The sequence below is a fragment of the Nyctibius grandis genome, chromosome 5 (assembly GCF_013368605.1).
Source record: "Nyctibius grandis isolate bNycGra1 chromosome 5, bNycGra1.pri, whole genome shotgun sequence".
NCBI lineage: Eukaryota > Metazoa > Chordata > Aves > Nyctibiiformes > Nyctibiidae > Nyctibius > Nyctibius grandis.
Genome location: NC_090662.1, coordinates 55060165 through 55074829, shown reverse-complemented (window position 1 = coordinate 55074829; position 14665 = coordinate 55060165). Strand labels below are relative to the sequence as shown.

Below are 14665 nucleotides of genomic sequence, written 5' to 3'. Positions count from 1 at the left end.
ATGAAAAAATAAATTATAAATAAGAAGAAAGAAGTTAAATGAAGACTGAAAAATGGGAACAGGCATAAGAAAATTAGCTGAGAGACATCTTTCCCCTTAAACTGGAATTTCCAATCATTTTTAATTAAGAATTGAGTTATTCAAATATACCATTTGTTATGTTAAAATTGTGATTTGTGCTTATCAAGCTTTTGGCTAGAAAGTCTTGAGTTTTTACCAGAACAAGTTTTAGAGCTACCAGAGAAAACAAGTAATTACAATCAAAGTAAAGTGTGTGTTTGTTATCAAAGACTCCAACCTTACCTGAGTTATATAGGCTCTAACAGTAGTAGCAGAAAGGGGTGGATAAGCAAGGATTGGCTTAGTTGTTTCCCCAATGGCATCACCAATAAGTTTTCCATCAGAAGTATATGCTGCGACTGCAAATATGTATTTCTCATTGGGATCTAAGCCTTGTATTTCCAAGAGGCTTTTCCCATCAGCTGGTATCTATCAATGAAAATATTTTCTAGTTACACCCACTGTACATATCAAAAACAAATCTCAAATTCTAAACTTTTATTGTTAAATAAATTATTTAATGGTCTTGGATACAATCAAAGTACAACCTAGATTAACAGACATGTCATGTTTCCACGTATTATTAGGTTCTTGAAGACAATGAGAAAACAATGAAATGACAGGAAAAAAAGTATCAGTTTTCTCTGGAATTCAGTTGAGTATACAGAGCACATAACCTAAGAGAACAGTTAAGTACCAGGATCTGGAGTTTCTCTAAGACATTTCTGTCCATTTACACATTCATACCATGAGCGTGCACGCTTGCAGTCATTGAGCTGGAAACATTATAGCCCTGAACTGTGCTTCCAGAGAAACAGCATGTGGCTCTTCTCCGTACATGCCACATGCATGTATTAGATATGAGCAGAGGACGTCTCAGATCCTCTCAACACCATTAACAGGACTTTGGAATTTGTGAATGTGTACATAAACAATGTATTTTCAAGATCTTCTCTTCATTTTTCTTCAAGTAATTGTCCACCTGCACTTCAACATCACAGCTCACTCCTAATATGCTTTTCTACCTTCCCCTCCATAACCAGGACAACTTACACAAAGGAAAGTTTCAGCATCTTGAAACAACAAACAACTGACACAGTGACTGAAGCACAACCTGAGAAACAAGATCACCTTAATGTAGCATTCGCACAGTGCTCTTATTCAAATACTGTCTGGCCTTCATCAGGAGACCTTTGAACAACAGAAATCCCTTCAAATGCTGGGGCTCAATCCTGAACCAGCAGACAGAAACTAGTCTCAGACAGTCTGTAGTATCCCTTTAGAGCAAGTTTTTTCATGTTGATAAATTGATAGATAATTCCACCACCAAGAATTCTAAACCTTTTCCACGGAGCAGGCAGACAGTGACTTTGTCTTCAGATCAGCATTTTGCAAAAGCATATCCTAAAGTAACCAGAAGTTCCACTGCTGAGGCATATGGTTAACCTCAGGCCTGTGCATCTCTAGTGCCTGCCAGAGGTAAGACAGTCAGTGGCTTGCATGGATTGCAGCAAGTTCACAGAAAGAACAGCTAGCAGTGGGGTGAAAGTCTCCAATTAAACATTTAATTCACCTGGAGCAGGATAGTATATTGAAACTAGCTCACTGGACATTGCAGGAAGTTTGATTCTCGGGATTTGACAAGAAGAATATCAAGAATAACATCAAAGCCTCTATTGCCAGTAGCTACACACACCTTCTCTTTTTATATACCTTCCTTTTTGGGGAGGAGATAAGGGGAACAGGTGCAAAGGGAAAGATTTCCTCTCCATCACCAAAGACAAGTCTATCAGTATTAGTATAGAGCTTGCTCACAAAACCAGGAAAGCTTGAAACACTGGGCAAAAGAGCTTGAGATCATTCTCCTGTCACAATGAAAAACAGAGACCTGCCCTGCAATGAACATAAAACTTCGTTTTTTCTTTTCATGAAGATTTACAGATATAAAAGTGATCACTCAGGTCTGAGACGACAGTAAAATTTGCTGAAGAGGATGTGCTGAAGCTTTTTTGCCCCTTTCTTAAAACCCAAAATGCAGAGTATTTGGATGGATCATGGTCTTCATTCAGGTGGACAATGCAATAGCATGCATAAGTGAATGAAAAACAGAACTCTCTCAGATCACATCAGAGTGTGATCCAAAGGAAAAAACCTACACTAACACAAAACAAAAAAACCCAAAACAAATTCAGAAAATAAAACATTAATTTGTAGTGAAGAAATAATATAAAAGAGTACCAACACAGTCACATGATCTCTCATAAGTAATCAAAGATGTGTGGGATGATGTCATACCACATGTTCATAGCATGAAAGGGAAAGAGCATGAACCTAGAAGACAATCATGTCTGAATACGCAGGTTATTGAAGGAGTTGTTATCACGTTCACAGAATTCAGTAAAGTAAGGTTGTGTTAAGAAGAAACAGCTGACAGAAGTTACACAGTTAAGAAAAATATTAAATTATGTATCTGTTTAGAATTTCTCTTTTTTTTGAATCCCTGGAAAGAGTAGTGTCTGGGATACATTTTATAAATACATCATATACGTTATTTTCCTTTGTATTTCTTAGAAGTCTCTCAAAAAACAGAGATATAACAGAAGGGGCAGAGACTTCTCTAACATGAAGCTTTTGAATCATTTAACTCATCACTCAAAAAATGTTTCTAGAATTTCTTTTGTTTTTTGGTATGTCTTCAGCCTAGGAAAATTTCAGTTGCTTAAAATAAAGATCAAAAGGTTTGTCAAAGGCTTGGCCAGTTACCTGATTAAAAAAAAAGATGTCAGAGTATACATTTGGAAAGTTAGGTTTTTTAAAGGAAGAAAGAATGACCTGAAGGAGTTTTACCTCTGTCTTACCTCTTCTCCTGCATTTGGGAGTTTATTGTCATTTAACCTTACTTTCATATTACTTCCTCCTGCTACACAGCCAAAAATACTGTACCACGAAACCTTTGAAGAAAATGAAAACGAGATGAGTGGATACATAATAGTATTTCCAAATTTTGTCTAATGTAGAAGGTGCAAATTTTGTAAAAACAGTCTCTGAAAAAAAGAACTTAGTTATAAAAATGAATAGACTAACTGCACTAGAAAAAATAATCAATCGATTTAGCTGGAGAACTAGATATACTACAATGGCAATAAAAGCAGATGACTCTCTATTATCCTGGCTCCTACCTTGAGCTACCCTCTACCTCAAATCTATCCCAAAGCATAAACTATATAGGTCATCCTGTAGATTTTAAGTCGTCTCAACCTCTTATTTGATCCTTGCAATGGTATTCTTCTCAAGTTGACATCAGGTTCTGATTCAGCAAAGTACTTGAGGACAGATGCTTAAAAGCAGGCAATAGAAATGCAGATATGAAGTAATGCAGTAATATTTTCTAAACAAGCCATAGACTTAGTTCCTATTGAAATCAATGGTTTTTTAATGCCATCAAGCTGCTGATAATCTCATTGAGCATCATCTTTAACCAAGGAAGAACGTGAGCATGCATTCCTGGATCAGTGCTCAGTCATGTCCAGTGAGATCGAACACGGAAACTGATTTTGATTTCTCCTCTGAAGAACTGAGCAGATGGATTTCAGTAAGTTATGCATCTGATGAAGTTCTCTTGCATTAAACTTCTTCTACTAGAAACTGTACTAAGTCTATTTCCTTTCAGTAGACATTTAAACAGACCTGAGGTTTGGCAGATGAGATCATCTTTCAACATATAAAAATTCTGAACACCTAAAATGTTTGTTTTTCTTGTAGTACACATGATTTGTCTTGCAATGAATCCTGACTGTTTTTCAGAAGGAGATAGTGAAATAGGGTGAGGCCGCATCTGGAGTATTGTGTCGAGTTCTGGGCCCCTCAGTTCAAGAAGGACAGGGAACTGCTAGAGAGAGTCTAGCACAGAGCCACGAAGATGATTAAGGGAGTGGAACATCTCCCTTATGAGGAGAGGCTGAGGGAGCTGGGTCTCTTTAGCTTGGAGAAGAGGAGACTGAGGGGTGACCTCATTAATGTTTATAAATATGTAAAGGGCAAGTGTCAAGAGGATGGAGCCACGCTCTTCTCAGTGACATCCATTGGCAGGACAAGGGGCAATGGGTGCAAGCTGGAACACAGGAGGTGCCACTTAAATATGAGGAAAAACTTCTTTACGGTGAGGGTGACTGAACTCTGGAACAGGCTGCCCAGAGAGGTTGTGGAGTCTCCTTCTCTGGAGACATTCAAAACCCGACTGGACGTGTTCCTGTGTGATATGGTCTAGGCAATCCTGCCCCGGCAGGGGGATTGGACTAGATGATCTTTCGAGGTCGCTTCCAATCCCTAACATTCTGTGATTCTGTGATTCTGTGATTATTTTCAGCAAATAAGCAACTTTAAGATCAGGAAATTTTAGAGATACTTTTACTTCAACTACAAGAACTATGTATGTCTAATTAAATCCTAAGTATCCATTTCCAGTTAATAAGTTCTTCCTAAAAAATACCTTTCATGTCCATTCAACAGCTATTCGTATCTTTAGGAAAAAAATTATTCTAGAATAGCTGTGCTCAAATTATAAGAATAATAATCTCATTGCACCATCTAGTGGCCCAATATCACACACACACACAGAATCACACAGAATGTTAGGGATTGGAAGGGACCTCGAAAGATCATCTAGTCCAATCCCCCTGCCGGGGCAGGATTGCCTAGACCATATCACACAAGAACGCGTCCAGGCGGGTTTTGAATGTCTCCAGAGAAGGAGACTCCACAACCTCTCTGGGCAGCCTGTTCCAGTGTTCAGTCACCCTTACAGTAAAGAAGTTTTTCCTCAAATTTAAGTGGAACCTCCTGTGCTCCAGCTTGCACCCATTGCCCCTTGTCCTGTCAAGGGATGTCACTGAGAAGAGCCTGGCTCCATCCTCTTGACACTTGCCCTTTACATATTTATAAACATTAATGAGGTCACCCCTCAGTCTCCTCTTCTCTAAGCTAAAGAGACCCAGCTCCCTCAGCCTCTCCTCATAAGGGAGATGTTCCACTCCCTTAATCATCTTCGTGGCTCTGCGCTGGACTCTCTCTAGCAGTTCCCTGTCCTTCTTGAACTGAGGGGCCCAGAACTGGACACAATACTCCAGATGCGGCCTCACCAGGGCAGAGTAGAGGGGGAGGAGAACCTCTCGTGACCTGCTGACCACACCCCTTCTAATACACCCCAGGATGCCATTGGCCTTCTTGGCCACAAGGGCACACTGCTGGCTCATGGTCATCCTGTTGTCCACTAGGACCCCCAGGTCCCTTTCCCCTACGCTGGTCTCCAACAGCTCTGTCCCCAACTTGTACTGGTACATGGGGTTGTTCTTGCCCAGATGCAGGACTCTACACTTGCCCTTGTTATATTTCATTAAATTTCTCCCCGCCCAACTCTCCAGCCTGTCCAGGTCTCTCTGAATGGCTGCGCAGCCTTCCGGCATCTCAGCCATTCCTCCCAGTTTTGTGTCATCAGCGAACTTGCTGACAGCACACTCTAATCCCTCATCCAAGTCATTAATGAATATATTGAATAGAACTGGTCCCAGAACCGATCCTTGCGGAACTCCGCTAGACACAGACCTCCAACTGGACTCTGTCCCGCTGACCACTACTCTCTGGCTTCTTTCCTTCAGCCAGTTTACAATCCACCTCACTACCCGATCATCCAGACCACACTTCCTCAGTTTAGCTGCGAGGATGCTGTGGGAGACCATGTCAAACGCTTTACTGAAATCGAGATAGACCACATCCACAGCTTTACCATCATCTATCCACCAGGTAACATCCTCATAAAAGGCTACCAAGTTGGTTGAGCAAGACTTCCCGTTGGTGAAGCCATGCTGAGTGCCCCTAATGATCCCCCTATCCTTGATGTGCCTAGAGACAGCACCAAGAACAAGTTGCTCCATCACCTTTCCGGGGATGGAGGTGAGGCTGACCGGTCTATAGTTACCTGGGTCCTCCTTCCTGCCCTTTTTGAAGACTGGAGTGACATTCGCTTTCCTCCAGTCCTCAGGCACCTCTCCCGTTGCCCACGACTTAGCAAAGATGATGGAGAGTGGCCTAGCAATGACTTCCGCCAGCTCCCTCAGCACCCGCGGGTGCATCCCATCAGGGCCCATGGATTTATGGACATCCAGGTTGCTTAATTGGTCCCTGACCCAGCCCTCATCAACCAAGACAGATTCCTCCTCTATCCTGACTTCTTCTGAGGCCGCAGGGGTCCAGGGCTCCTCAGGACAGCCTCCAACAGTATAGACAGAGGCAAAGAAGGCATTCAGTAACTCCGCCTTCTTTTTATCCTCTGTCTCCAGGGCCCCCACCTCATTCATCAGTGGGCCTACATTGCCTCTAGTGTTGGTTTTACCTGCAATGTATTTGAAGAAGCCCTTTCTGTTGTCCATGACCTCTCTTGCAAGGTTTAATTCCAAGGAGGCCTTAGCTTTCCTAGTTGCCTCCCTACATCCTCTGACAACAGACTTATATTCCTCCCAAGTGGCCAGCCCCTCCTTCCACGATCTGTACACCTTCTTCTTCCACTTGAGTTTGCCCAGCAGTTCCCTGTTCAACCATGCAGGTCTCCTGGTACCCTTCCTTGACTTCCTACCTGTTGGGATGCTCTGATCTTGATCTCGGAAGAAGCAGTCCTTGAACGCTAACCAACTATCTTGGGCCCCCTTACCTTCTAGTACCCTGTCCCATGGGATTTCCCCTAGCAATTGCTTGAAAAGGCCAAAGTTGGCCCTCCTGAAGTTCAGGGTTGTGATTCTGCTAGCTATTCTGTTCCTGCCACATGAGATCCTGAACTCTACCATCTCATGGTCGCTACAACCAAGGCTGCCCTCAACCTTCACCTCTTCAACCAGACCCTCCTTGTTAGTGAGGATCAGATCCAGCAGCGCTCCTCTCCTAGTTGGCTCATCCACCATTTGCATCAGAAAGTTATCATCAATGCACTGCAGGAACCTCCTGGACTGAGGATGGCTGGCTGAGTAGGCCTCCCAGCAAATATCAGGGTAGTTGAAATCCCCCATGACAACCAGGCCCTGTAATTGCGAGACTGCTCTCAGCTGCCTGTAGAAGGCCTCATCACCCTCCTCATCCTGATCCGGTGGCCTGTAATAGACACCCACAACAGTATCACCCCTGCCAGCCTGCCCCTTAATTCGCACCCACAAACTCTCAACTCTCTCCTGATCTGCCTCTGGACAGAACTCAATACATTCTAGCTGCTCACTCACATAAAGAGCAACTCCACCACCTCTCCTTAGCGGCCTGTCTTTCCTGAACAGGACATAGCCATCCATGACCACATTCCAGTCATGCGAGGCGTCCCACCAAGTCTCTGTAATTGCCACTAGATCATAGCCCCCCGACCGAACACGGATTTCTAACTCCTCCTGCTTATTCCCCATGCTGCGTGCATTGGTGTACAGGCATTTCAGGGAGCGAGCTGGGCACACCGATTTCATCCCAGATTCACCCCCTGATTTCACCCCAGGGGGATGGGGGGGCCTCCTGGTCTACCTCAACACTAGAGCATTGCCCCAGTGGTGCAAGCCCAGCTACCACCCCATCCCCCTTCGAATCTAGTTTAAAGCTCTCCGAATGAGCCCTGCTAATTCCTGTCCCAGAACCCTTTTGCCCCTACGACATAAACCTTTCCCATGTATCACTGTCACGCCTGGTGACAGTTATGTTACCTTCACTCTCCTGTATCGAACAAAATGAAGTATTAACACTTACTAAAACAGACGAACTGCCAGATTTTAAAGAACTATTTTAATTTTAAGTTCATTAGGGAAAAAAAGGAAGAACATTTCCCTAATTAATTTCTTTGAAATTCACTAATCCAACTGCAATAAAACTGCACGTTATAAAACAACTGTTCACAGAAACATTCTTACCACTATTAAGATTTGAGTTTCTACTGGGTTTATACACATCGTTATTTTGAAGAAGCTTGCAAAATCACTACGAAAATTTCCCTCTCAAGAAAACTGTAGCTAATGAATTTTTCGCACTTTGGCCTGTTTGAACCCTTTCTGGGCATATGAAGAAGAATAAGGTGATTTGGAACAGTCATCATGGATTTACCAAGGGCAAATCATGGCTGACCACCATGATTGATTGGCCTCTATGACAAAATTCCTTGATATGCAGAGGAGGGGAAAGGAGTAGATGTCATTTACCTCGGCCTTAGCAAGGCACTTTTTTCAACACTGTCTCACGGTATTCTTATATCCAAGTTAGGATGATACAGTATGGGGGTGTGAACAGATAAATGGGTAAAACAATGGCTGGAAGGTCAGACTCAGAGACTAGTTGTTAACAGTTCGTACTCTACCAGGAGGGTGGTAACAAGTGCACTGCAGGGCACTATCCTGGGACCTGTCCTGTTTAATAATTTCAGCAACGACCTGAAGAAAAAGTGAGCGCACACTCACCAGGTTTGCAGATGATGCCAAATTGAAGGAAACAGTTGCTATCGTTAAGAGCAGAATTGCTATTCAGAGGGACCTAGAGAGCCCAGAGGAACGGGCCAACAGGAACCTCATGAAATTTAACAATGACAAATGCAGTCTTGCACTTGGGAAGGAAGAATCCCTTGCAAGGATACAGGCTGGGAACTGATGGGCTGGGGAGCAGCGCTACAAGGATCTGGGGGTCACGTTAGACAGCAAGCTGAACATGAGCTAGCTTTATGCTATGCAGCAAAGCAGCCTAAAAGCATATTGAACTGTATTAACAGAAGTACAGTTAGGAGATTGATTATCCCCCTCTGCTCAGCACTCACTAGACTACATCTAGATACCACAGCCAGTTTCCCTCCTGCCCCCCATCATTCTAACAACAAATGTTGAACAACTAGAGTGATTACAGCAGAAGACCACCAAGAGGGTTGTGAGCTGGAGCACTAGCCCTGCAAGAAGAGGCTGAGAGTGCTGGGCTTATTCTTCCTGGACAAGAGGTCACTTCAGGGGACTTACCAGGAGCTCTTGAGTGCCTGCAAGCAAGTGTTAAAGAAAATGTAACCTCTCCTAAAATCCCTTATGATATGAATAGATCTGTGATTCTACATGTTCAACAGAAGGCAGATTTTTCCACCTGAACTATGGCACTTCAGCACTTCATTAACACGGGCTTCAGTGTGGTACTTTCTTGCATCATATGATGCAACAGCCTTGCATCTCTTCAGAGGGTGACTAGGAGTATGTCAGCCCCTAAGCAAGAGAATGAGCTTTTGACAAGTAGAATAAATAAGTGTTATACAACAGAAGCACCAAGGAACATGACACATGAGATGAAGAAAGTTTCATGCAAAAGTGAAGATCAAAACAGTGAGTCATAATTGACTCACAGTGGGGAAAAAAAAAGCATACTTAATTAAGTCAGAATAACATAATCTTCTCAAGAACAACAGAGAAAACTGTGGTGGTACAGCACTGTTGAAACAACTTTTGCTCTCTTGTGGTTTGTTATTGTTTATGCAGTCATCATGAAAAACATTACCTGAATGTCTGAAGAGAATGGGGCTGGTTTAAATGTCATGGAGCAATGTGATCTAGAAAGTAACAGAGGTGGAGGAGGAGTCCTGCTTTTTTTCTTGCTGCTTATATCTTCTTTGAGACTGTGATACAATACACTTTGTTCAGCTTCAACTTGCTCAATTAAAGTTAATGCTTCCTACGATTTAAATTAAAAGGGAAAAACTATTAAAACATAAAAATCAGACAGATTTAACACTTATAAATGGTTTTCAAAATGCCCTTATAAAAATTCACTGCTATGTAGAAAACTTTTATGGATTTTTCATATCGTCTTACATCCTAAATTATGATGAATGGTACTTTGTGTAAGCCTTACATATGCAGATTAATTTCACAATGTACAATAAAGAGAATGCAGGGTTGCGTATGAAAGAGGAAGGGCTGAGCCATATCCAATTTTGGAAGAACCTATAGGAAAAAAGAGAGTGATCACAAATAATGTTGATTAGCAATTAGTGGCAACCAGTGATCAGCTCCAACAAGAAACAAAAAAGGTATCAACTCTTATTTAGGGGAGAGCTGGAGACCAAATCTGTGGAATTTCTGAAGGAGCTATGTAAGTGATTACACTGATTTTCTGTACTCCAGAAACAGAGGAAAGAAATGAAGTCCAGAAAAGTCCAGAAAGAAAAGGGATAAGAATGCAGGCCCAGAAAAAGTAAGGCTAAGCCACTTCCCTTGGTTAGCTGGAAAGAACTGAGAGCTGACTGACAGTCTATTAGTGTCTTCCAAAAATGTGGGGGCCTCCTGCACATAGTGATTATGTGGACATTTGGTTGGAGATCAGGGTACACTTTTTCTTACTGGACTGCATGACAAATTGGTAGGTTTCTTCACCTTGTTTGCATTGTCAGGATAAGAGAAACTTAACTTGGAAATTTAATATTAAGAACTTAGTACTTTTATATCTATACTTGTGGCAGCTGTCCAGTGCAAATCAAAGCCGAAAAGGCCAGCTCCCAGAGATGAAGAGATCAAGGATGCCTTGGACAAATTACTTTCTTTTGGGAGAAAAGACATGAGATATTCCTACAACTAGGGGTTTTCTTTGAAGCCTTTTAGTACCATACACTGGACCAAGGATTTAGGCTGAACTGAGTCTGAAAGATAAACTGAAAAAGAAAATCCGAAATTACTGGTTATTCAGTGACAGTCCTATAATCTTGCACCTTAACAGTTCCTTGTTTCTGCCCTCATACATTTGTAAGGCTATAAGAACAATCATACTGGGTCAGACCACAGGTTGAATAAGCCTTGTATCTCATGTCCAAAAATGACAAAAAACTAGCCATAGATTTATAGTGAAATGGGGAGCTAAGATTTAATAAAGCCTTAATCACATCACATAGCTAATCATTTGCACAGCCCCTCACTTCACCCCACTCCCTCACGCTTTAGATTAGATTGGGATTGCATCCACCCTAGTGAGAAATGTTTAAGGAAGGATATAAGATAAAGAGCAAGGTATGGAGTAACTCTTTTCCTCACACAGCCGTTCAACTTTTGCAATCAGTAATTAGAAACTTCATTGCTTCTTTAAAAATTATACTTCTTTATGGTAAGCTGTACTATGAAACAATTTTTAATTAAAAGAATCACAGACTCATTCTTCTCTGAGGACATATTTCTTATTAGGGCAAAGATGAAACTGCTCCCAGGTTGGATAAACATAGTGTTGTGACTGAGAGTGGTACTGCGTGACATGTACATTATTGAAAGATAATAAATGTGGCAGTGTTGCAAAAGGAGAAAGAATAATCTTATGGTCACTATAAAAAAAAATATTTTATCCCTGCTTCCGCCACAGACTTGCCCTGTGATAAACCACATTTTATCCCTGCCTCTGCCACAGACTTCCACTGTGGTATTAGCTTAATCACATTAATTCAATTTTACAGCTGGCCAACAAGAACTCCCAGTGTACCCAACCCAATTCTGTAATGACTTGGATGTCCAACTAGACCTATGGGACAGGAAGGAAGAATGAAAAAAGTGTGAGACAAACAAAAAAAAATAAGTGTACACAGTAGCTCAAGTAGTTAAACAGTGTGATGTAGATGAGTATACACATACGACTCAGAAGCTTCCATACCTGCCCGGTGCTTTACTGCATGAGAAAAGGTTATTTGTATGTTTCTTAAAAAAATAAACTGTTTTGCAGCATCATAACAACAGACATATCGTATTGTGCTAAGAACAGTAGAAAAGACCAGAAGATACAAGTAATTCTATACAAATTTCTTGGATGTTTTACAAGAAAAATGGCAAAGTCCTCTACACAGAAGCATGAAAAGAAAGGTATGGATTTGCTGTTCATAAAGTGAGCACTGTCCACCTCAAGGAGGGAAATTAATTGAGAATATAATTAAATGTTTAATCATAATACAAATATCAAAGACCATGCTAAGTTTGTCCAGGTAAAGTTAATTCTGACATTTTCTGGCAACTGGCTGCAAATATATTATATTCTTTTACCTACACCTTTCTCTGTGAAAAGTACACAAAAATAAAATATAGTGAAGGTCAGTATAAGGCCTTTGCAAATGTTTGTTTGGGATAACCACACATTTCTTGGGAATTGCTTGTAAGTCTTCATTGGTGGCTACAGTTACAACTTTCATACCATATCACTACATCTTATATTCATAAATGCCATATATTTTACAAATATATGAGAGAGATTTTTAGTGTATGTCTTTTCTGATCCAGTTTTTGTATTCTTCTGACGTAAAAGATTTGCGTGTTTATTACCATGCTTCCAAATTTGTAGCACTTAAAGGAAAAAAGCTCTGTAGTAACTTCTTGTTTAAAATACTTTTTTATATATTATATAGTAAGAATTGCAGATTCTGTTATCTGTTGTACAGGCTATAAAGAAATTTTATGCCCCACTGATGCTAAGGCAATTTTCATGGACAGATGCTGGTACAAAGCTCAGGGGAAAGACTCCTACTGATTTCAAAAAACTTCAAAATGAGCCCATGAAGAATCTACTTTTAGCCTCAACAAATTCCAAAATCTCCAACTTCTAAACTGTTTATTTAATAAGAATAAAATAAAGTCCATGTCATCATCACCAGCCAAAGTAATCAAAGACAATTTACCGATTGTGAAAAAAAGAAGGATGTTGAATGTTGCAATAGGGAGAAGGAAAACTGAATGACATTTTGTAAGGCATAGGTTCATAATTCCAAAGTCTAGGTGATTAGGTGTAGAAAGAAAGATGATATCTTCTTTCAGGTTTCCTGCAATCTGCATGTGTGCACAAAATTTGCGGATGTGTTCTTTCCTTGTTTTAAGTCACTTTATTCTTTCATCATAATGAAACTTCTCAGAGAAAATTTGACAACAGAAGTTAGAAACATCCTATGATGTCCCTCAAGTTCTTTTCATTTTTCTTCTTTTTGTAAGAATGACTAATCCAAGTCTTAATTACACAGAACATGAAAAACTGTAATAATGTTAAAGAATTTCTACCATAAGATTTCTTTATTACCTCCAGTAGCTGCCTTTGGGAAGAAGTGGTTAACTCTTCAGGGAACTTCTGTGCAGCCTTTTGCATCAAAAAAATTGCTCTGGATAGCTTATTCTTTTTTATTTTTCTCATTATAAGTGCCTCTGTAAAACAGATATTTTAAGACATTTATAAAACAGCAGCAATAATTTATTATACTTATAAAATCTTAATTAATAAGCCTTACCTGTTAAATAATGGAGATCTTTATTATTCTTCACATGAAACTTGCTAGACTTAAGACTTCTATCATCCTTTTGAGCACCTATGTGGGAAGGAAATCCTGAGTTACTCATTCTGAAAGTGCTATTGAGAATATTTCAGTGAGAAGGGTTAATAAGTAGTTTTGTAGTAAAGCTCTGCTCCATCTCATGTTCTTTTCTTTGGTTCAGGGAGAATTTCTTAGACTGATCATGCCACTAAATATTCCACCTTCATGCTCTAACATCTTTAGTAGTTATACTAACATCACAGGAAAAGAGCAATCTTGTTTGATCATAGGGAGCAGTGCACAGGGGAGCTCTGCAGTGTCCAACTAATACTAGCTTTTAATTTAGAAAAAAAAAAACCACCAGGAATGGGAGACCAAGTAGAGTTTTTTCAGAAGGCATTTGGCAAGAGTGGGATATCTGCTACTGGGAAGAGATGACAACTTCACATGAGCAGAAATTGGGATTACAAAGAACATTGAATAAAATATTCAAGTCATTCTCTAGAGAGAAAATTAGCATTACAGAAAAAAAAATCTGCAGAGCATTCCCCAGTTCTCCCTTACTGACACTGTAACAGTTAATATTACAACTGAAATACCACAACAAACTGCCTAGGAATCAAATCCAGTAGTTGTTAGCAAAGTTTAACTCCCTTTGGTTGAGTAGAAGTTAGAGACTGTTACCATGTGGTAAATCTAGATTCTGCAAATTCTGAACATTATTTCTGTCTGTATATGGCACACAAACTGCCCAACATCAGCTCCTCTTCAGCAAGTAGGTACTCCTTTATTTCTTAGTATTACAAAATATATTAATAGATGACTCTAATCAAGCTATGAAGATCATTTAGCTTTAATGAAACCTACCTTGTGTCATTTTAAGAAGTTTCACAGCTACTCGATGTTGGGCCTGAATGAGCTCCAAGTGTAAATCCATTACAAAACCGTTACCTGTTCCTGTCTTATCATTACCATGTCTCAAAACAGAATTCAAATTCTGATCATTTGAGTCCACCTAATAAATAGGAAGTGGCAATTAAGCAAACACAAACTTTTATTACTAAGCTTACTGTATTTATCTTGACATTGATATTATTATTTCAGTAAATTGACAAACACTGAAACTTATCATATCTGTGTAATATGCAGTCATTCAAGAAAGCATGGAAGGAAGGAGAATGATTAGACAGAGAAAGCATGGATAACAGACAAAGAAAACTAGACAAAACCTGAGAATCAATAGGAAACTGGACTAATTAAATATGAAACTGCAGAAAAATTTGTTTTATTGCATTACCAGTCCACAAA

The 14665-nt window shown here is 40.2% G+C and overlaps 1 protein-coding gene across 1 annotated transcript in view; it reads right to left on the bottom strand.

The window, feature by feature from the left end:
• Positions 1 to 14665, bottom strand: part of CFAP54 (cilia and flagella associated protein 54) — a 123303-nt gene that overhangs the window by 77479 nt on the left and 31159 nt on the right. The window contains 6 exon segments of the mRNA XM_068401872.1: positions 304 to 489; positions 2919 to 3011; positions 9595 to 9768; positions 13129 to 13250; positions 13334 to 13411; positions 14225 to 14372. Coding sequence (XP_068257973.1) covers positions 304 to 489; positions 2919 to 3011; positions 9595 to 9768; positions 13129 to 13250; positions 13334 to 13411; positions 14225 to 14372 — 801 coding nt within the window.